The 22,958-nt window shown below is 39.0% G+C and overlaps 2 protein-coding genes across 2 annotated transcripts; both read left to right on the top strand.

Moving 5' to 3' along the window:
• Positions 1–100: 100 nt before the first annotated feature.
• plag1 (pleiomorphic adenoma gene 1) lies at positions 101–15,179 on the top strand. The gene is made up of 4 exons (XM_041968492.1): positions 101–215; positions 5,844–6,200; positions 6,396–7,585; positions 8,511–15,179. The coding sequence occupies exons 2-3, from the start codon at positions 5,953–5,955 to the stop codon at positions 7,579–7,581; spliced, it is 1,434 nt and encodes a 477-aa protein (XP_041824426.1). The 5' UTR covers positions 101–215; positions 5,844–5,952; the 3' UTR covers positions 7,582–7,585; positions 8,511–15,179.
• Positions 15,180–20,779: 5,600 nt separating this feature from the next.
• On the top strand, positions 20,780–22,280 carry mos (v-mos Moloney murine sarcoma viral oncogene homolog). The gene has a single exon (XM_041968375.1). The coding sequence runs from the start codon at positions 20,979–20,981 to the stop codon at positions 21,993–21,995; it is 1,017 nt and encodes a 338-aa protein (XP_041824309.1). The 5' UTR covers positions 20,780–20,978; the 3' UTR covers positions 21,996–22,280.
• The last annotated feature ends 678 nt before the right edge of the window (positions 22,281–22,958 follow it).

Below are 22,958 nucleotides of genomic sequence, written 5' to 3'. Positions count from 1 at the left end.
AAAGAACACGTGGGTGGAACTTGTGAATGGGCGGGGCCAAGCCCAAGTGCGGTTGCATCGCAGCGCATACACAATGGCTGCTCGAAAGAGGAGAAAGCAAACAATTTTCAGGCCCGCCGCGTCTCGCAAAAAATATGAGAAAAAAATTATAAAAAATTCGGAAAATAGTTGAAAGTCAAGAAAAACTCAACAGAAAGGATGTTGAAGGGTCCGGGGTAAGTTTGACGTAAATTAAACAAACGGTTACCCAGTTCTTGATTTAAAATATCGGGGTTATTTAAATTATGAGAGGGGGTGAGCTGGAGAAAAAGTTTGCGTTAATCAGTACCCAGTTTCGGACCACAGAGAAAACCAAGGGAGGGCATTACAAATTAAAATAAATAAATAAATAAATAATTGTCACTAGCGATATTAGTGTCACAGCGCGTGTCCACGAACATTAAAGACCACAGCAGTGAGTAGAGTGACAGAAAGTTGAGTAAAGTTGTAAAAACCCTCCTCACTTAGTTTATTTTTTTTTAAATAATGACAATGGCCGTGCGATGAGCTCTGCCAGGAATCGGGCGCACATAGATTCACAAATTGCCAGAACATTTCTTGATGGCTTGACTCACGTGTATTTTCTACCTTGACATGATTCCTCATCATGAGCAGTGTAAACATACTGATTTAAGCATCTCTTCTTTTGTCAATGTTAACGGTGAATGCAGCAATGGAAGCCACAGCGAATATTTTCTCACGCTATTTCTTTTTTTGTGCTACACAGGCGATCACAGCCTGACACTCTACAGGTAGCTGCTGCTCGGTTGGCTGTTAAAAACAGGATAGTTTGGCTGTAAGGTTTTGCTAAAATGAAAGAAGAAAATTCTTGTCAATAAAGTTGCAAAATGGAGGGAGAACTTAAGGCATACTAATTGGCCATTTCTTTCTCTCTCTTTTTTTTTTCTTCATGTAGCCTGTTTTCCAGTTGGCTCTTTAGACAGTTTCATGTTATGATCACAAGCTAACTTGAGTTGAGTATGGTTGGTGTCGCAGGTTGCACTATGTAGGCTATTTACTAGATCTAGCGAGGTCCTCTTCCTGCAGCGGAGTCTCCAGGAGGCTGTCATGTACTCCGTGTACTCAATGTCCCGAGCGTTAAAGCTACAAAGCTTTCAGAGTTTGGAGATCAAAACCTTACAGATTTGTTGTTGGGTCGAAACCAGTAGCCAGAGTCTCTGAGTCTGTAGTGAGAAATGTAATACCGAAACGGATATTAGAAGGAAGTATGTTGTCACTGTTGGCTCGGGTCTGTGTTTACACCTGTCCTAGATCTTAAAACCAAAAGCTAAACTTTTCATCTCATGAGGAGTCAGTCTGGAAGTGTTCTGTTAGAAATTTATGGTTAGATTTAGGGAACTGGAGTCTGATGTGTGTGTTAATCTTTACTGATGTGCTTTTAATCTTTACTGATGTGCTTTAGGATGTAAACAAATAAATAAAAGAAGCTTCTCTTTCTTTGTCCCATAAAAATTTGTAGGCATATTAATTTTAGCCTTTTGTTTGAAGCATTTCTCTATATTTTCTTTTATATATTTTGTTTTAAAGAGGAGCCAAATGTTTATAATACAGGATGTGCTATCAAGAAAAAAATCTTTAAAAATATTTTTTAGCTTTGGAAGTGTATTTTCTTAGCTTCTTAAAATGTAAACATTCTCAATACATTTAGAAAAGTTGTTTATGAATGTAACCTACTTGTTTTTATAGATTTTTTTAAAGTAATTTTTTATTCCATCAAAAACTTAAACTTCTTTTAATTCAGGTTTTAGTTATTCAGACACAAATCCTCCCAGTTTTACACAGTTTTCAAAATTAATCTCAAGTCTGTAATTGTAGTCACAATTAAAAGGGAATATTTAGGTGTTTTTAAAATGTAATTTTTTTTTATTTATCAATTCTGATGCATTTTAAGATTTGAGTTTGTTCCCATCTCATCAAATCAAGCTGTGAGTAATGATGCAGAATCTGTCATTACGTTAACTTAAATTATTGTTCATGTTACATTAAAATAGAAAAATTTAAATTGTGATAAAATGTCCATTTTTAAATGAGTTCATTTAGATTTTTGGTAACAAATAAAATATTTTGCCTATGTTAGAATATTAAGTTAATAAACCATGGGGTTTCTTTAGTTTCTTAGTCATAATTATTGCCAAGTAATTAACTTATTTTTTACTTTGAAATATATAAATCACTGAAAAAGTTCAATCCAGCAGCAAAAGATGCAACAATATTTTTTTCTGATATGATTTGAAGAAAAAGGAAATTTGATTTATCTAATATCAGCTTCTTTTTTTCTTTTTTTTTTCTGTACGTTTTGTTGTAGTAGAGAAATCTATACCAGACTTTTCAGACTGATGAGTATCCCAGAATGAATTAAGATCAATTTAAACCTTTGCGATAATAATCAGATATTTTTCCATATTTGGCTTCTGGGTTTGTTTGTTTATGAGCTTTAATTTTTTATTATTCTATTTGGTTAATTTGCTTTTTATTTGTGGTTAAAGTGAATTTTCATCCAGCTAATTTCTTTGAATGACATGATTGAGTAATGAAACTGTCAGCAGGAAGTGGTTGGAGATTGAAAGATTCTGTAGATATGGCGCCTAGCCTTGAGTTTTCCATCCAGCCGTTAGGAGAGCGCTAGTTTCTGCCACAACTCTGTGTTTCCTGTGAAAACAGAAGCAAGGGAGGCGAATCCTGAATGGCTCAGCTCTGATTGGTCAGCTCCAGCAGCCTGAGCAGGTGCTGGCCACCATTCAGCTCTGCTGCTGTTTGTCTGTGAATTTATTCTCATAAAAGAGAGACAAAGGAAAAAAAAAAAAAAAATTCCAGTAAAATTGTCTTTTTTATTATTTTCAAGAGCAGAGTCTGAGAATTTGTCCATAGGAGACGTTTAGGTTTACGGATTCATATGAGAACATTTAAAGATTTGGGGATGTTGATAACAGCGGCAGGATGAAGTGGTCAGCGATGTAATGGAGTCCATGCGAACACTTACATAAGTTTGTAACGGAGGCCTTTCGTTGTCCTTTATCTTTCCTCTGTTGATAATCTGGAGCTGGAGACCCTGTGCATGGATTTATTGAAAATTCCCATGATGATCTATATTAATGTGTCAGAATAAATAAACTGTTCATCAGCCTGATGATGCAGCCAGAATGAGCTTTTTAATGAGCATGTTTAGTTACAGTCATGTTACCTGTAATATTAATACTGTTATTACTAAACAGCCTCTTCTTCTTCTTCTTCTTCTTCTTCTTCTTCTTCCATGTTAAATGCATGTTTAATTTGTATTAATTCAACCCACTATTTCAAAGTGCCAGTGCATGAAATCATTGTGCAGAATGTCCCACACTTGAACAACCAGTAAGGTTTGGGTGAGGGTTGAGATTCAGGTCTAATTTATATCAGATGGTGTTATATTTTCTTTCTTAGCCACTTCAACCATCTGTCATTTGGACAGAGATGAAATAAAATACATTGTGGTCCCAGCTGTCAGACGGCCAGAGCTGTGCCGTCATTTTCAGGCTCATTGTCTGAATATTGATGTAAATAATTTCATCAGAATTCAGCGCTGTAAGAGCAAATTTCATATCCCAGACAAGCGGCCACTATCTGAGGCAAAGTGTAAGGCTTGTGGACATATCCGTCTATGACTTTGTGTTAAGCCCAGATGTCCTGGAGGAGTTTGTGAGAGAGCTGCAGTCAATCAGGGCATAATATGGGGTCGGGGGGAGTCGATAGGGGGAAACCTGGGAAAGGAAATTCACATACAACAAACATGATGGACAGCAAGCCAAAGAATAATCTGCTCAGGAAACTGAGCAAAACATGACTGAATGAGGAAAAGTGTACCTCTCTGATATTTCCATCCATTTTCTTCATGGATGGGGGACGATCCGGCTTGCATCAGGTGGGGTACAAATGTCAGAGAGAAGGGATTAGTTCTCTTTAAAAACCAGAGCAAAAGCGATTTAATCACCATGAACTACTCGCTTCATGGTGATGAGACATCTGCATGACAGATGTAACTGCTTGACAAAGATCCGTGAGATTTATCTGAGTTTAAGTTTTGAAAAAGGTCTTTGGTGTTTGGCTTTAAAGGAGCGATCAGATGAAGGTTTCGTTCAAGTAAGCAAACTCAAAAGTTTGGGATACTATTTTGTTTATTTCTGATGATAAACCACTTAAGACCTGGATGGGCATTTTTGCTTCAGATCAGCACCATTTATTTTGATTATGTAATGACTTTATAAGTAAATGTTTTTACAGAAATGCAGCAACCACTGATAAAAAAAAAAAAACTAAATCTAAGCTTTTGATTCTCTGGTTAATTTATTCTGAAAATCTTAAAAAGTTTTATTAGAAAAAGAGCATCTTTCACCTCAATATTTCATAGTTATATTTATAATGTACAATCCCAATTCCAAAACAAACAACATATCTGATGCTGAAACTGAGGCATTTCACTGTTTCATGGAAACATGAACTCACTGTGAATCTGATGGCAGCAACACGTCTGTAAAACGTAGTTCTAGACTGATTATAGTGATTTTATGGCTTCCTCTTTGCATGATAGTTTTAACCTGCATTTATAGATTGCAGTGATAATAGAGAATCATGTCTGCTTTTAATGCAGTGCTGCCTGAGGACCCCACGGTCACCAGCATCAAGTTTCACATTCAGTCTTGTCTCATGCACACAGAGATTCCTCCTGAGTCTCAGAATATTTTCATGATATTATACACTGTAGATGGTGGGACCTTCAAAGTCTTCACAATTTTCTGTTAAGGACCATTTTTCTGGAATTGTTTCCCACTTTTCAGACCCAGTTTGTCTCAGATTGGTGAACCTCTGTCCATCTTTTCGTCTGGGAGACTCTGCCTCTCTGAAATGCTCCTTTGACACCCAGTCATGTTACTGACCTGCTGCAGATTTAAAGTTGTCAAATGTTCCTCCAGCTGCTGCCATCCAATTCAAAATGAGCTCATGTTTTTCATGAAATGGTAAAATGTCTGTTTCAACATCTAATATGTTGTTTTTGTTTGACTGGGAATAAAATGTGGGTTGATGAGATTCTGTTTTTATTTATATTTTACACATTGTGCCAATGTTCTTTGAGCTGGGGTTGCAGATTATTTGCATTTAAGAGGAGCTGAGTTTGAGCTGCTCTTGGGATGCTTTTGAAGCATTTTGCAGCAAATCAGTATTGTAAATTTTATTTTCTGTTTTTCTTTTTTTTTATCCAAATGTGTAATTTTTGCTGTTTTTTTTTTTTTTTTTTTTTTTTTTTTTTTTTGTATATAGTGTTTTTGCACCATACATTCAATTTAATTAGGTTTTATATTCTATTTAATCTCTAATTATAATGCTGCAGTAACATTGCCAGTTTCCAGTCTTGGATCAATAAAATATCTGATTCTGATTAATTTGTAGCTGGATGGTGATGGTTAGATTTACAGTCATCCGTGTTAGCAATGTTTAGCTAGTCAAAAGCTTATCAAGGTACCTGCCCAGTTCTTCACTGTTTCTTCTTACTAAACAATTGAATTGCAAACTGATGGATGTTATTTTTCTTACTGGTCTTATTGACATGTCACGGGCTGGTAATAATATTTCTTATGCATGCATTTTCACCTTCTGCATCAGGACTGCCTTGTGGATGACTCAGCTTGCCTTCTCATGTGACATGATGATGCATAACATTGTGGTTTGTGTTTTTTTTTTTTTCTTTCTCTAATTCTTCCTCCAGATATCTAAATTATATTTCTTCCTTCTGTTTTTCTCTCCCTCTTTTTCAGGCCCCTGAGTCCAGGTGGTGCTGAGCTCATAAAACTGGATAGATTAGTTGTATCAGTAGTAGTCAGGCACTCTGCCCCTGTCCATGTAGCTGGTCTTCTTTAGGGTGCCATGGCCACGGGAACCCAGGGCCACCGTGACCACATCCTGGAGAAAGCAAAGCTTGCACCACCCTCTGGAAGGCGCAGAAAAGCAGAAGGGAAACCCAAGAAGAACTTTCCTTGCCAGGAGTGTCAGAAAGCATTCAACAGTCTGGAGAAGTTAAAGGTGCACTCGTACTCTCACACAGGAGAAAGACCCTACCGCTGCTCCCACCCTGACTGCACCAAGGCTTTCGTCTCCAAATACAAGCTGCTACGGTACAGACAAGCAGCAGTTTTCTAGCAGGCTGCAGCATGTTGCTTATCTCTTTACACTTAGTAACATAGTGCTGTGTTAGAGTGATGTATTGATTAATGGTAGTTTTCAGCTCTTCTGATATTATGTAAAGCATGCTTACTTTTAACATGATTGCAACAATTCTGAGTTCTTATAGAATGTGTCTGTGTTCCAAGGCATATGGCAACTCACTCGCCAGAAAAAAACCACAAGTGTTCATACTGTGAGAAAATGTTCCACCGCAAGGATCACTTAAAAAATCACCTACACACTCATGACCCACACAAGGAGGCTTTCACCTGTCAGGAGTGTGGCAAGAGCTATAACACCAAGTTGGGTTTCAAACGCCACCTTGCCCTCCACGCCGCCAATAGTGGAGACCTCACCTGCCAAGTGTGCCTTCAGCTGTTCCCCAGCACCGGGGTTCTTCTCGAACACCTCAAAACACATGCTGGCAAGTCCTCTGGTGGGACCAAAGAGAAGAAGCATCGCTGTGAGCACTGTGAGCGGCGGTTTTACACCCGGAAAGATGTGCGACGCCACATGGTGGTGCACACCGGACGCAAGGACTTCCTTTGTCAGTACTGTGCTCAGCGCTTTGGTAGGAAGGACCATCTGACCCGTCACATGAAAAAGAGCCACGCCAGGGAGCTTCTGAGGGTAAAAACTGAGCCAGCTGATTCGCTGGAGCCCGTTGTCTATGATTTGGCATCTGGGAGCATCAAGGGCGAGCTCCCGGGAATGTTGACGCCAAGGTCGCACCAGCTCAACATGTACGCAGGCCCGGTCCTGGACACGCAGCCCTTCTCCAACCCGACTCACGCCTTTTCTCTAAAGTACCCACTGGGCCCCAACTTTACCTCATACACCATGCCCCCTAACGAGAGGGAGCAGAATCTAAAGGGAGAACTGGAGACTTACCTAATGGAGCTGCAGAGCAGCATGCCATCCTCATCTTCTGCAGCCCAAGAACCCCAACTCTCCTCCTCCAAACTTGAGTTGGTTCCTCAAGTGGGTATGCTAGAGGAAGAGAGTGAGGAAACGTCCATCTCCAAAATGTCTGCATCAGTGGCAACCACCACATGCGACTCTCTGCCCTCATCTTCCCCTCTAATGGACTTTTCTCAGCTTTTCAATTTCCTGCCACTCAACGGGCCTCCATACAACCAGGTAGGAGGCAGCGGGGGGCAGGGCGTCACCTTTCCAGCCAACGAAGAGCCCACGTCTCTCGTCCAGCTGCCCCCTCAGGCCCCAATTGGTCCAGAGGCTTCAGAGAATCCACTTCAAGGACTTCCCTCTGCCTTCATATCCAATCTCAGCGCACCCACCACACTGCCCCGCTTCCACCAAGCTTTTCAGTGATCAAGTATGTACGTTCGTTATCAAGCACACACACGGACACACACTGAGCCTCCAAAACCTCAGCAGCAGACACTTGCCAATTATGCACTTTTTAGAAGATTATTGAGTCTGTTCATTTATTACAAGATGAACAGACACAAACACAGCAGGAGATGCATGACAATCAGTTGTGAAAGCACACACACACACACACATCTTCACAAGGCCTCACTCTAAAGGCTGCTACAGGGATGTTAGCAAATCACCACCATTATCTTAAAAAAGGGTCCTCTCTTGCTTTGTGTAAATATTCATACTAAATCATATTTTCTTACTATTTTTTACATTTTAACTTGTTCTGAGCTGCTCTGAAAACAGAAATGACTTCACACACAGGCTGCAATATTCATCTGTAATGGTTTTACATGGAGAAGCATTGGGCTGCATACTGAGACGGATACATCACCACACAGGAAAAAAACCTCATCTGTGGACACAGCTAAACATTCCATGTTTTTATTTAGATGAGTGATGAATGTAAGTAGGTTGAAATATAATTTTTTAAAGAAAAAAAATGCAGATATTTTGGAAGGATTGACCTCCCTTGTGTGCAGATTTTTAAGATCTAGATTGTTTTATGATGTTTTTCATGTGTGATAGAAATTTTAAGGACCAGTGATCGGTGGTTTTCTGATGTTTTCCGTAATTTACATCTGTTTCATTACAAGTTGGCATATTGAGATATTTTTTTTGCCATAATCTAGAGCGGCCATGTGCACATGCACAGCAATATTCTGACTATTCACCTTCTTTTCTGTCCATATTCATGACTGATGCCCACTTTACACCCCCCACCTCATGCTACAGTGATATTTACACCATCCAAAGCCTTCATTACATCCATGTCTCTCTGGGTTTTTCTGTACTAAAATTCTTCTTTTTACCCGCAGCCCTCCTGCTCTGCACCGACTCTTCTGCTGGAGAAAGGGTTGCCAGATCTTGTGACAGAAACAAGCAACAAAACAAGCAATTGAGCTCTTACAAAAACAAGCCCAAAAGTTTGATTATAATGAGCAGACTTGGCAACCGGGGAGATGAAGGCTTGCATCGTAAAAACAGCAGCGTGTGTCAGATGCTGTGAAAATCTGCCAGAATTCGATTTGTACTTGTCTATACAAAACAAGTAAGATGTGCATACTCCACACAGCCTGAATACGACCTTATCCAGGCTGAAGTGATCAGAAAATGCTGTTTAAACCTCATTCAGAGGAAGAAATATTGCTGTGTATGTAAACAAAGCCACTGTTTTGACTCTGGAAGCTGGTAAAACATCTCAAATATTCAAAGATTTTAGCTAAAAGTCTGTTAGTGTGATTAACTGTAAATTAGCTAAAACCAGTTAAAGTACTGGGTACCCAACAGGTCCTCCTGTACTGAGTAACAGTATTACATGTCATCTTAGGAGTTATTTTCATTTTCATTTTTCTAAGATTCAATTAATCCACACCAAAGTGAACCAGACAGACCAGTATGGTTGCCACCTGCTGAAAAGTTCAGGTAGTCCCTAAAAAAAAAAAAAAGCACCAGCAAGGCCTCCCTCATGGCTGCCATCAGCCCCCAACAGCCAATCCCCAACTTTTGTTGGGGATCAGTCGCTGCATTGAAAAGTCACAAATTAAACTCAACAATGATACAGAAATCATCCTCCTGGGAGGGAGGGAGGGAGGGAGGGAGGAGCGTTGCTGAGGGTTTAAACGGGACTGCTGCTTCACTTCTCACCTGTTAGTGTCATTGTGCTCTTTTTTATTTCTTTTTTTTTTCCATACAGACCAGAAATCTAACATGTGATAGATTAGATTGTTGGTGAGTGTTGGAGTGAAACTTTTAGATGAAGAAAAGAGCTGAAAAACAGAGAAAGCTCATTTTACATCTACAAGCTGCCATTTGAAGTGTGTAGACATGGCAAAAAAAAAAAACTATATTTATAAAATTTAATAAATGAATAAAAATGAACATACTAAAAATTGTAAATAAGAGACTATGAAAATGTTTGGCGAAGCCGAGACCAATAATTTTGCTTTTAAAATACACAAAAAGCTCTGTATTATCATTTAAATGAAGCTCCGCCCATTTGACATTAAACAATAACAAATCTTTTTAATTCCTATCAAATCATCTAAGATGATGAAAAATAACTTTAAAATGTTTAAAGACCTTTTTAAACGTTCCTTTATCAGGTCAGGATAATTGAAAAAGGAAACAATTTAACTTTTTTAATAAAACTGATCAAGAAAAGGGAAAAACTCTTGTAAATAAAGCCTGAATATAAAGGTGGATTATTTCATGGCCCCCATGAGAATGAATTTAAGAGCAAGATGTAATATTCCTCAGCAAGACAAAATAATTCCACCCTTGGCAGCAGAAATAACTTTTTTTTTTTTTGACCACTCCTCCAAACACAACTCCCACAACACAAATATTTAGGTAAAATCAGTTGTAAAAATATTTGAGTGTAAGGCGTGTTGAGGGAAAGCGGGAGCTCTGTGCATGACGATGTGGTACATCAAACGGTGCCAGCCTTGATAAGCTCAGAGGCGGGAGTTCTCAGTTCCCATCCTGGGCTTTATGGTCGGAGTCATAGCTCATAGTATTGACCTAGAGGTGAAGCAGGATGTCCACTCTCTTTAAGAATAAATTATGTCTTTAATGTTTTTCTACAACAACTGATTCTCTAAGACCTTCATTGATGTTCGGTATATAAATAATGAGGTTGAGGTTGTATTTATCTCATTTTTAAAACTTTGTAACTCAGAAACAAGATTTTTTTATGTCCTAAATATGCCTAAGATACAAAACATGTACAAATGGCTAAACTTGTGTCCCTATCTTATCTCGTCTATTGATTTAACAGCTATGTCACACTGATGAAGAGCAGTGGAGAAGAGTTAACAGCATCAGTTTCTATATTTTCTGCACTTATATGGACATTCATTGCAGTATTCAGTGGCTGCATCGGTCCATATGAACATGCATGCATTAAATTGCAGAATAGTTGCACAGTAAATGCATGCAGTGCCATATATTCCATGCAGTACTTTAACAAATCATTTGTTTTTTTGTTTTTCTTTGTTTTTATTTTTGTTTGTTTTGGGTTTTTTTCGCCGTCATTAGTAACTAATGTAGGAGAATAAATGGAGGATTTAGAAAAATTAGCCAAATATCAGCTGTGTTGACAGAAATTCACCTTTTTCTTATAAACTTGAACATTTTATTAATAATTCCAAATTTTGCTGAAAGATATCCAATGAAAAAATTAATTAGTTTTCCCTTTTTTTCCATTGAATGGCCATTAAAAACCTGGCAGACTGACAGTCAGATTGTAAATTACACTTAGCACTGTTGCATTGACCGTTAGCAACTTCCGTTACCTCTGCTGTGTTGTATATTTAGATTTTCTAGATGTTTAAGTGTTGCATTGAATACTGTCATTACCACAGATGCTGCTGCTCGTGTAGAAATGTTTAGTTTTGGTTGGCCTCATTAAGATCTCGGTATTCTGTTTGACTCTGGAAAAAAAAATGTTAGCTGAGTATCTCTGAGTGAGGAAAAATTTTTAAAGAACGGAACGTGCTGCTGGAAAACTAAAAGAGTTTCGGTTGCAAATGACAGACTGAGACAAAATGCTAAGGTTAAAAATTTATCAATCAATAAACCTGTTCCAGTTTCTTTTATTAAAAAAAAAATTAGCCGTATAGCGAGGAGCTTCTTCCTTCTATAAGTACAGGGATGGATAATGATTGAAATGTGTTTGATTCTGAGAGCTGACATCAGATATTTAATATTCTTATTGGCTTTTTCTTTTTCCCAAACATTCCTGAATTTAATTCAAAATGTTACAGAAACACAGGGGGAAGATCCACTCAATATTCAGCCAGTTTTAACAACACAACTGTCCAATGAAAATTCTTTGTTTTTTTACAAAAAAAACTGTTTTTCTCACAAAGTTATGACACCCAATGGAGATACATCTTAAATAGACGGCCTCATAAAACGCCCTCCCATTGGTGATAGAAGTGTCCAAGACATCAGTTTATAGGCAAGACCATGCCGTACAATGTAGAACATCAAGAACATCAAAAGTTGACATACGTGGTTTCGATTGGACAGTGACGATATGACATATAATCATGTGTTTGTTCTAACTTGACCCTGGTGTCTGGGCTGGTTTAATGCTAAAAGCTTCATTTTAAGAAGTTAATTTTTAAGAAGAACTTTTTCAGAGAGCCCTTTCAACTAGCCAGTTCCAGTATCTGTATGTTGGTTTAGCATCCATCTATTATGTCATGTAAGCGAGTGCCTTAACAGGGGCGGTGACCCTGTATAAACTCTGTTCCAACAGTGTGTTTTTTCCAGTTTTCTTGGCCAGTAACCGGCGTTATGGTTGTCAAAACCCAGTTAAACCAGCGCTGGAACTGCTCTTTGTCAAAAAAGGGATAATGATGGCAAGTGGGAGAGAGAGTGACATATAAATGTGGATCAGCAGAAGAGACGATAATTGGGCCAAACTTGTTTCTGTGCAGGTCAACAATGATATTTCAAGCTCAACATAAGAGAGCTGCCACTTCTTTTTGTCTATAAACATTAAAATCTAAGCTTAGGGTAAAGTGAACCTGTATCAGAAGTCTGCCAGCATGAGTTTATAAAAACCTGGAACCTGGCTTTTGTAGGAGCACACAATGCAAGAAAAAAAAATAAAGATTGAAACTAGCTAAAGAAATTCCCCCTTCTGTCTCCAACAGGTAACAGGGCGTCTTTGTGCATCGTATTAACCCTCATAGTATTACCATTTACCTCAACTCATTTATCTTTGCGCTCCGGTTTTCTGGCCTGATGAAGTCGAAGTGTTGAGTTTTCTCTTGTTTCCCTCCTGAACGTCAGGACTTGAATGGAGACGTTTGTCTGGGTTGTGAATGTGTTTAGTTTCAAAGCATTTATCAAAGTGTGATATCTGTATCATGTGAAGGTTTATGGTTTCATGAGAAATTTTAGTAAATTGCATTTTTTTTTCTTTTTTTTTTCTTTTTGTAATCACAGCACTTTTTTTGTAAATTGAAGCCTTATTTCCTCCAGTACCTTTTTGTTTTAAACGGTTATTACAAATGTATAGAAGATATATTTAGCTCTTTTAGAGAAGTTATATGTAAATACAATATAAAATGTTCTATTTTTACAGGTACAATGTTGACAGTGTTTTTCCTATCAAAGTGTCTTTTTTTTTGCTTTACTTGCACAATGGTTCTGTGTGTCTCATTGATGGGTTCTTTAACAGATGATGCATCTTTAAACAGATTTTTGTAGTTTTTACAAAGATCTTTATTTAACTCTTCATCAGGTGGTGTAGGTGAAATTGAAGATTATTTAGCACCTAATTATATTGTTTTGCTGTTTAGTTGTTTCAAAGACAAACAAGTTATGCAGCAGGTTGCTTTGTCTTCTTTTAGTGTCCCTCAATAGTCTAAAATGACTCCATTTTTTGTGATTTCTGTCTGAAATGTGTCATGAGAGCACACATTTCTTCACTTAGCTCTTTGTGGCTGGGCTCAGATTGATTAAATAACAGAATCCAACGATTTAAAGCTGATATTTAACCCTTTAACACTTGACCCACGAAAAAAAAAAATTTTAAATGAAGTGTTTGTTTAGCTGTTTTCAAAATGTAAAATAAAAAAACAAAAAAAGTTTTGCATCTATGTATGGTATGTTAGATTTATTATAGTATAAAAGGTCCATTAGGGGGCATAAGACAAGTATTACGTGGATCAAAACAGGATTGAGCTGGTGGTTTAACACCATTGCTTCACAGCAAAAAGATTCCAGGTTGGAACCTCGACTGAAGCCTTTGTTTGGAGTTTTGTCTGCTTGCTTGCTTGTCTATAAAGCTTGTTACCAGAGGATTCCACAAGGGGGCCCATTAGCGAGTTCAGACCAAATAGAGTTGCTGAATTTTAGGGTACAAACAAAAGTTAGCATTGTATACGAGTTAAACTAGTACAAAAAAAAGGTTAAAGGAAAAAAAAAGGATTAATTTGGTTTATTCTGAGAACCCCCATCAGTGGTATTGTAGATGGTATGTAAGGACCCTACAACATGTCTTGTTTTCTAAATTTCTCTCACATTTTACCACAATTGACCTTACTTCTGTACATCAAATAGAATTTTAGCTTTCCTGACTTATTGTTTTGTATTTTTGTATGTTGTTGACCTCTTAGCCACGTCACCTTTGTGAAAGAGATGAGGATCTCAGTGGGTTTTATCTGGTCATATAAGTCCCTACATGGCCCCTAATGGGTATTTGCATACTGTGTAGCATTAATTTCTGATGATGTTCACAAACTATGCTTCAAACAAAGCAAAATATATGATGCAGCCATGATAAACAAATGTATGCGTAATTAAAAGCATGTAAATTTTTCGTTCTTACTCCCACAACTCAAAAACATTCATGTCAGGGTAATTGGTACTTCTAAATTCTCCCTAGGATTGAGTGTGAGCGTAAGTGGTTATTTGTGTCTGTGTTGGAATTGCACAACCCTACAGTGGAATATGCTGAAATATCAAATGGGTGGGTCAGTTTTGAGCAAAGTTGTTACCATATGGTGATGCAATAGGTCTTAAACTGTATATTGATTATTATACATTAGGTGTTAAAGGGTTAAATTAATTGTAGATCCAAGTTCAATGAAGTTCATCCAGATTTAGACCCTGAGTTCAAAGTTTGAAAGATAATCTAAAAAAAAAAACAACCATGTCTGAAGATGGTTGAAGGTCTTTAGTGAGAGGCACAGACATTGAGCAGTTCATGTCAAACTTCTTCATAAGCTTCAGCGGTACCAGTGAACTTTAATGAATGTGTATGTAAGAAACACTGCAATACTGCAAAATGTTTTGGTATTGGAACAAGCTGCTAACATAACGTCTAAAGCTCCTTACGGTGCTACAGACATCTTTTCTAGTTCTTAAATGAATTGTTTGTATAAGTATCCAGTTTAGCTGAACAGTTGGCATGCGTGTGTGCCCAGTTGTATTATATAACTACATATATTTGTATTGTACTGTGACTTTTTTTTTTTTTTGTTAACAAACACGCCTGTATCATCATGGTCCTCAAACCTGGGGATGTGTAAGGTGGTTGCATTACTCCATTCAAAAATGAGCTGAAGAAGTTCAGAGATGAACTGCTTTCCGGCCATGTTGGTTTTCATACTTGTTGCATTTCATCAGTGATGGACTCGTTGCAAAATCTCAACATTTTACTTCAAAATCTATTTTACAAACTACTGTTGTATTTTTTTACATATAGGCAAAGTAAATCACATAAACATATGAGTAAATATATATGTATATGTTTATAGGTTGTGTAAAATAAATATTAATGCTGCAGCTTTTATCGGTTGTTTTTTAAACATGGACATCATCCAAAGAAACAGATTATTTATTGCTTGGCAGAATAACCTGATTTAATTCACATACCTTGCTGCTATGAGAGAAGAGTTGCAATTGACAACTCCAAGTGTTTTTACTCAGTGTAATGAAAGTTCAATAAACGTAAAGAGAAAGATTCAAGTCTGTTTGATGTTCACTAAAATGTGTCATTTATTCTGTCTGCATGTTGTGGTCTTGTATAAGTTGGTGCCTCTTAAACAAATTCAGGCTATATCATTTTAAAAATTCACTCCTGAATAAAATCTAAAGACCAGGGAAAAATTGTACATATTCATATTTAATGCTGATGGATTGTAACCAGGATATAAGTAGAGCTTGGAAATGGAAAAAGCAGAAACAAAAAATAAACTATGTGTTACCAAGGGTAATCAATGAAAACAAAAGAAGATAAAAAAAAAAAAAGTTTTAATTATATTTCTATTTATTTACTGGACAATAACCCGCACACCACACAGCACATGGTGAAGGTGCCCACTTAAACCTTAATTGATTGCACATCAAACCACTGCAAATAAACACCACATTGATTTCACCCAACAAGCTCAGGTGTAAACACTTCTGGGTAGCTACAGTAACGACAGGAGGACGTAAATCATTTTTAAGGGAAGGTGACCCAGTGAAAAAAAAAAGACCCACATAACAAAAAAAGATATAGTCAGTCCACTCTTACAACCCTAACAACATAAAAGAGATGATTCAGAGCAGACTAACTTGAAAAACAACACCCCAAGGTGCCATCCGCTACATATGCACAAAAAGTAAGGACATTTGAAAGTTTGGTTGGTTGTTTGACCCCTTTGAATTAGCACTGCATAATTTCACAACCTTAAACTCATTCAAACTATGTACATTCCCAGAATTGTCATCGCCCAGCAGTGTCCCAAAGCTAAGAAACCACAGTTTACAACTTTTTTCCTGTCCTGGTTCACTTTACAGCAGCATTTCGCTTCATGGCACTGGGTGACACCCTAGCAACAGGATATCAATAAGGTGACTTTTTTGAATGGCTGCTTCAGCAAAGAAACCCAAGAGGATATTATTAGAGAAGAAAGAGAAAGTGACGAGACTCAACATCAGACTGACTTTTTCTGGCTGGAGAGAGTTCAGAGAAGAGATAGGATGTAAGATGTATGCCGAATTAGCTGCTAGCCCAGGTCTTCTGATTTGAATCCTAGTTTCTTTGCACAATAGATGTGGTTCCTTTGTTGAGGAATGCACTAGCAAACTCTAATTCGGATCAAAGAAGCAAATTCTAGTCTGCCTACAAATTTGTCCGCTTCAAGTGAACCAAATACAGGAAACGGGCTACAGCGTGAAGGGCATTGTGGGTTCAACGCAGAGCACTGCGTTGACAACACACAACACACAGACGTTCAACACATAGCACACAACCAGAACATAGGTGTGTTCCAGTTCAGGGTCTGCACCATAGACTGTATATAAAAGATGGACGGAGCTCCATGACTTCACCTGTAGGTTTCTGAAGAGCAAAAGTGAAGCTTGTTGGGCGTTCCCACCGTCGCCATCTTGGCAGCGTCATGCCTGCTATTGCTCCCGGAGAATACAAAAATGGGCAAAGTGCCGGAGTTGAGAGAGGGGGCTGTGAGTGTGGGGGTGGATGACTGACGTCTATCAAACTCCAAACTGCCTTTAGCTAAGAGCTAACTGAGCCTACTCGGATCTAACGTGAGCTAACCAGCCAATGAAGGTAGGTGGGCTAAAGCTAAGGCATGCTGTTAGCCGACTCAAAACCGCATTTGTGCTAAATACTAAATACTGCTACATACGTCATCCTAGTGCGCCAAGCAATGTCCCAATTCGGAGAATTTGAAGGACCCTCCGAATTGATTGTTGTCAGCTTTTTATCAGCTGATGAACAACGTGTTTGAGTTCAAAGATGCATTATGTAACTTTCCAACCCTGTGTTCCTGACTCGTTTGATGGTTCAGTGCCATCTGTTATGTTGATTTCTGGAGAAACAGCACTATAGAACTTTTTCATCTGGGACGTCAAGTGAGGAAGAGATATAAAGATATAAAAGAGAAAGGTACAGAGTAAGAGATAAGACTAGTCAAGATAAGACTGGCTAGAGAGGTCTCTCAGTGCAGGTAGGATGATGGATGCTAGATAGGCTATAATGGGGCGCGTCACTGAAAAAAACCTTTAAAAGCAGTTTTCGATAAAAAAAAAAACAAAATTCTACTTTCTGTTTTTGTGTCTTTGTGTCCTGTTCTTTTTGCATTTTGAATCTCTGCTTGCAACTTGATTATGATGTGGTCTTAATATTTTGTTCAGGAACGCACTGAAGCTGTCGGAATCAGCACCCCACCCCATCTCCATCCTTACAAGATAAACAGCTTAATCAGATTTAAAAAGAACAAGAGAAGATGTGTTTCCATCACATTGTGTGCTATCCTATGTTATCATCGCCCACTGAGTGACCTGTCTGGATGTGATCATGTGTTGGAAGCTGAAAAAGTCTGAGTGAAAGTGACAAACGCAGGCTGTGAACAGCGTAACATTCTTCTCCAGCCCGATTCTGAATGCGCCATGTCAGCTTTGTCAGCGTTCACCTCTGAAGCTGTACACCGCACAAAACTGCCAAGGTGTTAATTAGGCACTCATAGTGTTCACACATAGTAGCTATTCATAAATATTACTTTTATTACCACAGAATGCAAAAGAAAATCCAGCCCTGTTTGACCCAGCCCTCCCCCTACTATAAATGGAGTAAACTCAGTTGAACCATCTGTGTGAACCCACTGAACTCAAACAGAAAGCATTACATACTCCACAACACTAAGAGTGTCCCACTCGCTGTGTGTGTGAGACAGAGAGAGAGAGGCCCCTCTAACCTCCTCATAACCAGTCTTCTGCCTGTATGTTCACATGGAGGCTTGTTAAGCCCTCCAACAGCATGCTGCATTCAATGGAGTCTGGAAATTTAGTATCTGACCTATGACAAACTCAGACAATGCTATAGAAAGTTAGATTTCCTTCCATGTAAGTCGGGTAAGGTTTCTCAAGCCACACTTCTGCATTTTACATTATCCCTCAAACAAGAAACTTAAAAACAATAAACCAAATATTTCCTGAATATTGAATTTCCTGTTCTGAGTTTAGAGTTTGTTTCTAGAAAAGTGAAAACTTGCGGAGGAATTATTTCGATACGCTTATGCAGAGTCATAAGATGCACTTCTGTCTAGAGTTGCATTCATTTTTCAGCAAGATCTTGCGTTGATGATGGAAGGAATGGCCGGATCATCGTGAACAGGCCCCAAAACTAAAATATATTATCAGTCACCCTCTTGTCTTCAGTTTAATTAACATGATGATTGATGATTTTATAAAAATAACAGCAAAGTTTGGGTGGCATTATCTCCATTCCCGTCCTAAAGGATGGTCCATGTTATATTCTAGTAAAAAAGATTATAACAGAAGTATTGAGCCTCTTTTAACTGCTGTTTTGAGGTCATCCAGCTCTTATCATGGCTGCTTCTTAACACATTTTCATACTTGTTACAAAGTTGTGCAAGTTTCTGTCCATGTTCTCCAAAGTGCATGGCTTTTCTCTGGAGTTCTTGACATTTTCCAGCGAGCTGCCTGGTAATATCTCCTGAAGACTGCTGATTAGGCCCGGGGAGAAAGTCCGGACCAAACAGGCCACATGTTACCAGTTTTTAGGTTGGAACTGCTGGTTTAACGGGCTCTGAATTGTTCTGGTTCAAAATACAGATCTGATCTGCTGACACCAAATGAGCCACCAAGACTTCTAAGATCATCTGGGTCCAGTTTACTTTCCACCGCAGGAGTTTGAACTAAATATTCAGTTTTTCTGCTCCTGATATCTGGAACAATCTACCAGAAAATCTGAAGTCTGATCCAAACCTGAGTTCTGGTAAATCAGATCTGAAAATGTTTTTATTTGTCACAGCTTTTAACTAAGAGACTTTTTTCATGCATGTGTACACTGAAGGTGTCAGTGTGTGTTTCCATTATGCATGACTCACTTTTTGTGTCTGTTTCTTTTGATCATTTAGAACAGTGGGTTCCCAACCTGGGTTCCCTGACCCCCATGGGGTCCCCCAAAAAGCAAAGGGGGTCTCCGAAGCTTTGACTGTTCAGAGCCGGAAGATTTAACTTGAGGTCCTGTCCATACAGAGACGTGTTGTGTATTCACTTAAGTTTTTTTTTTTTTTTTTTAATGTTTTATTCACATGGAACATGTGCTTTGGGAGCCAGAAAACACAAACTTTGCACCATTTTATTACGGAGACGTGTGTGAGAAATGCCACAGCAGAGATGATTCGTCCTTATTTTGATAAAAAAGTAAGGCTGCATGTTGATAATTAACCTAACTTTGGTTTTATCCAAGAAAGGGAGCCAGAATGCATAATTTATGGTGATAAGTAGCTAATGAAAGCAGAAATTATGCATTCTGCTTGACTCCTTACCTTTTCCTACTCCTGATATAACTTGGTTGATCACTGAGTGATGTGGAGGGTGTGCAGTCTTCATGCTGAGCACCTTTTGCAACATTCCTCTTTGCTTCAGAGAAGTGATGTGTCATTTGTGAACAAATGGGATCTCGAAGCTGATTCTATAAATGAGAAGAATGGACTCCCATCTTCAGCTTCTGCTGAGGATGGACTTTATTTATTACCTCTGCCAAAGCACACTCCTCTCAAGCCCAGTCCCATCCAACAAACTTATAACACTAACAGTAATAAATACCATCATGGAGAAGAGAGCAGGGTTGGTTGTCACACTTTTTACTTTAATTTCAATTCTCAAAAATTGTTTTCCTCAGCTGGTTCCATTATAGTGTGTAATGGAAGACTAAAGTTTCAGGTTTTAATAGAGGGACCTTTCACTCTAAAATTTAAAGGTTTAAGAACTTTTTTTTTTCCAGAATCTTTCGTTTATATTTATTTATCTCATTGACATTTCATTGTGACAACCAATCGCACAGTGGGGATGGTTGTCTCAAAAGTTCTAGTTGTATTTGGCAGTCCATCTCTTTTGAACAGATTTATATAGTAAAAAAAACACTAACAGGCCTCTCACTTCAATGTTAAGCGTCAAACCACTGAAATTAGCATGTAGATAATCTGTGACTTTTTCTTTTTTTTAAATTTCTGCACCAACGTGTTTTAACAGCGCCCCCTGGAGGCCGAGATATAACGTTCTTTCCCTTAACGTCATATTAAAACATAATAATAATAATAATAATAACAATAATGATAATAGTAATAATAATATGGCCTTTTTATTAACTATTTTACTAATAATTTGCTTACTTATGACCTTTTGATGAATAAATCTCGAAATTTTCATCCTTTTGGAACATAAATGTTAGCAGGGGGAACACATCATGGATGGAAATTTACTTTAGACATTGTTCCTCTGAGTTTAGAAGGAAGGCAGATTCACACAACTCCTAAATTTACAGTGTTCATTTGTTATCTTTTAATAAAAAAATTATACATTTCAAACTTCTGGGTCATAACTGGTCGGTTACAGCAAGGGGAACACATCCTGATGGAAGAGACGGAGCTGGATGGCGAGTGGATCTTCTCTGGAAAACCGGCCTCGATTCAACATCGGATCTCCAGTCACTTTTTAAATCAGTTTGTCCGGTTTCTGAGTCTCTGATGCTGCTGTGCCAACACATAAGACTCGCCTCTTCTACACAGACTAGAAGATTAAGAAAAAACATTACAAACTTCGAAGGACTCAACCCTTTTCAAGAAGTACTGCTACAGCCTCCTTGTCCCTTCTGGACGCCTTCGGTATTGCATTTCCAGACGGAATATTCGACCAAGACCATCATGCATCACGTCAAATTAGCGCTTCATCCCAGTTGAACGCACGTGTTGATCAATGAGCAGCAGACCCGACACTCCTCGCGCGCCATGCCTTCTCCGATCCCCGTCACCCGCTTGTTGCCCAAAGACATCTATCCGTGTCCGGACACCGGTACCTGCAGCAGCCCGCTGGCCCAGCTCGCCCATGGCTCCACCCTGCAGGTCCCTGCTCAGCGGCTGCACGGCAGAGTCGCCAGCCGGCTCTGGTCATCAGTGGTCCACTGGAAGCAGCTGCGCTCCGTGGAGTCCGTGGGTTCTGGAGGGTTCGGCTCCGTATACAAGGCGGAGTACTTCGGGGAGACCGTTGCGCTGAAGAAAGTGAAAAAGTGCACAAAGAACAAGCTGGCTTCCAGACAGAGTTTCTGGGCTGAACTGAACGCTGCGCACCTGCGCCATAAAAACATCGTGCGCGTCATCGCGGCGACCACCTGCGTTCCGGCGGATCGCGAGGACGAAAGCAGCATCGGAACCATCCTGATGGAGTTTGTTGGGAGCAGAAATCTGCAGCAGATTATTTACGGGAGCTCGGAGCAGCTGGGGGAGGACAGGGGGCTGAAGTTCTCCACAGACATCGCCAGCGGCCTGAGGTACCTCCACTCCCACAGCGTCGTCCATCTGGACATCAAACCAGCCAACGTGCTCGTGTCCAGCGAAGACGTCTGCAAAATCGCGGATTTCGGCTGTTCTCTGAAACTGGACCACGAATGCGAAACGAGCGCGATTAGCCCTCATCTGAGCCACGTTTGTGGTACGTACACGCACAGAGCCCCGGAGCTGCTCAAAGGAGAGGATGTGTCTCCTAAAGCGGACGTCTTCTCCTTCGGAATCACCCTGTGGCAGCTTTTAACCAGAGAGCCGCCCTACACGGGCGACAGACAGTATGTCCTCTATGCGGTCGTGGCGCACAGTTTGCGGCCCTCCCTTCAGGACCACATGGTGTTCAGGTCGGAGAGAGGGAAGCGGTGCGGTGATCTGCTGAGCCGGTGCTGGAGCGCAGAGGTCGCCTGCAGACCCAGCGCTCCGGAGCTGCTGCAGCACCTGGAGCTGCTGCGCGTCCACGCGTGATTTTCTGATCTGCACACGAGGCTTTAAATGTCTAACTTTTAGTTATTTTTTACTTGGTTTTCCTTCACTTGGTCAACGTCTCAACTGAATCAGAATACGATTATATATATTCCTGTCTGACATTCTTACAGTGACGCCTTTCTGTCCACACATGCATCATTTTACAGAACTTAAAATCAATGTGTTTTGAGTACAGACGTGTTGTGCCTAATTTTTTACCAGCTACCATGAGAAAGTATTTGATTTAAATGTAATGGGGTTTCATTAAAATTATTTTATACTAAACGTACTCTGCTTTTATATTTGATCTCAGCTCAGTTTAACGTATAAACAGCATTCAGCTGTGCAGGTGATTCTGTCATCAAGCTTTCAGGTTAACTCTGCTGTCCAAGAGCTTCAAGTTTATAAACTTATGGTTTAAAAAATACCTCCAGCTGCTGCTTCTGTCAAGACTTTTCTTTTACTGCTTTTTATCAATTTGTTTTCAGATATTGGTTAAAAGAGCAGTTAAGCTGATTTTCTGGAGGGATTTGGAAGCTTGCACATCTTTAAAGCCACAATGCCAAGTATAGAAAGCACAGTGGCATTTAGAAGCCTTGAAACCTGAGTCAAGTGCCAAAGAATTGGAGTTATAATTGTTATAAATTTCTCTTTGACATTACTTTCCACATTTTGAAGATGCATGGTTTAAGTAGACTCCTACAGTGACAAATTGCCTTTATTAAGACTTGAGAGAGTTGCACATATTTACACCAGTGCAGTGTTAAATAAATGGAATCACTTTGTAATTTCTCTTTTACAAACTGCAAAGGCAAAATCAAGTGCAGCTATAATTAATTTTTTTGTCATGGGTTCTCACATCTTCATGTAGCCACAGAAATATCACATTTAGCTTTATCAACTATGTTCAAAATGAATCCATTAGGAAAATGCTTTACTAGATACTTTATAGAGACTTTTAAG

The sequence above is a fragment of the Melanotaenia boesemani genome, chromosome 18 (genome assembly GCF_017639745.1).
Source record: "Melanotaenia boesemani isolate fMelBoe1 chromosome 18, fMelBoe1.pri, whole genome shotgun sequence".
Lineage (NCBI taxonomy): Eukaryota > Metazoa > Chordata > Actinopteri > Atheriniformes > Melanotaeniidae > Melanotaenia > Melanotaenia boesemani.
Note: the sequence above shows the minus strand (reverse complement) of the source record. Positions and strands in the feature narration are given on the sequence as shown.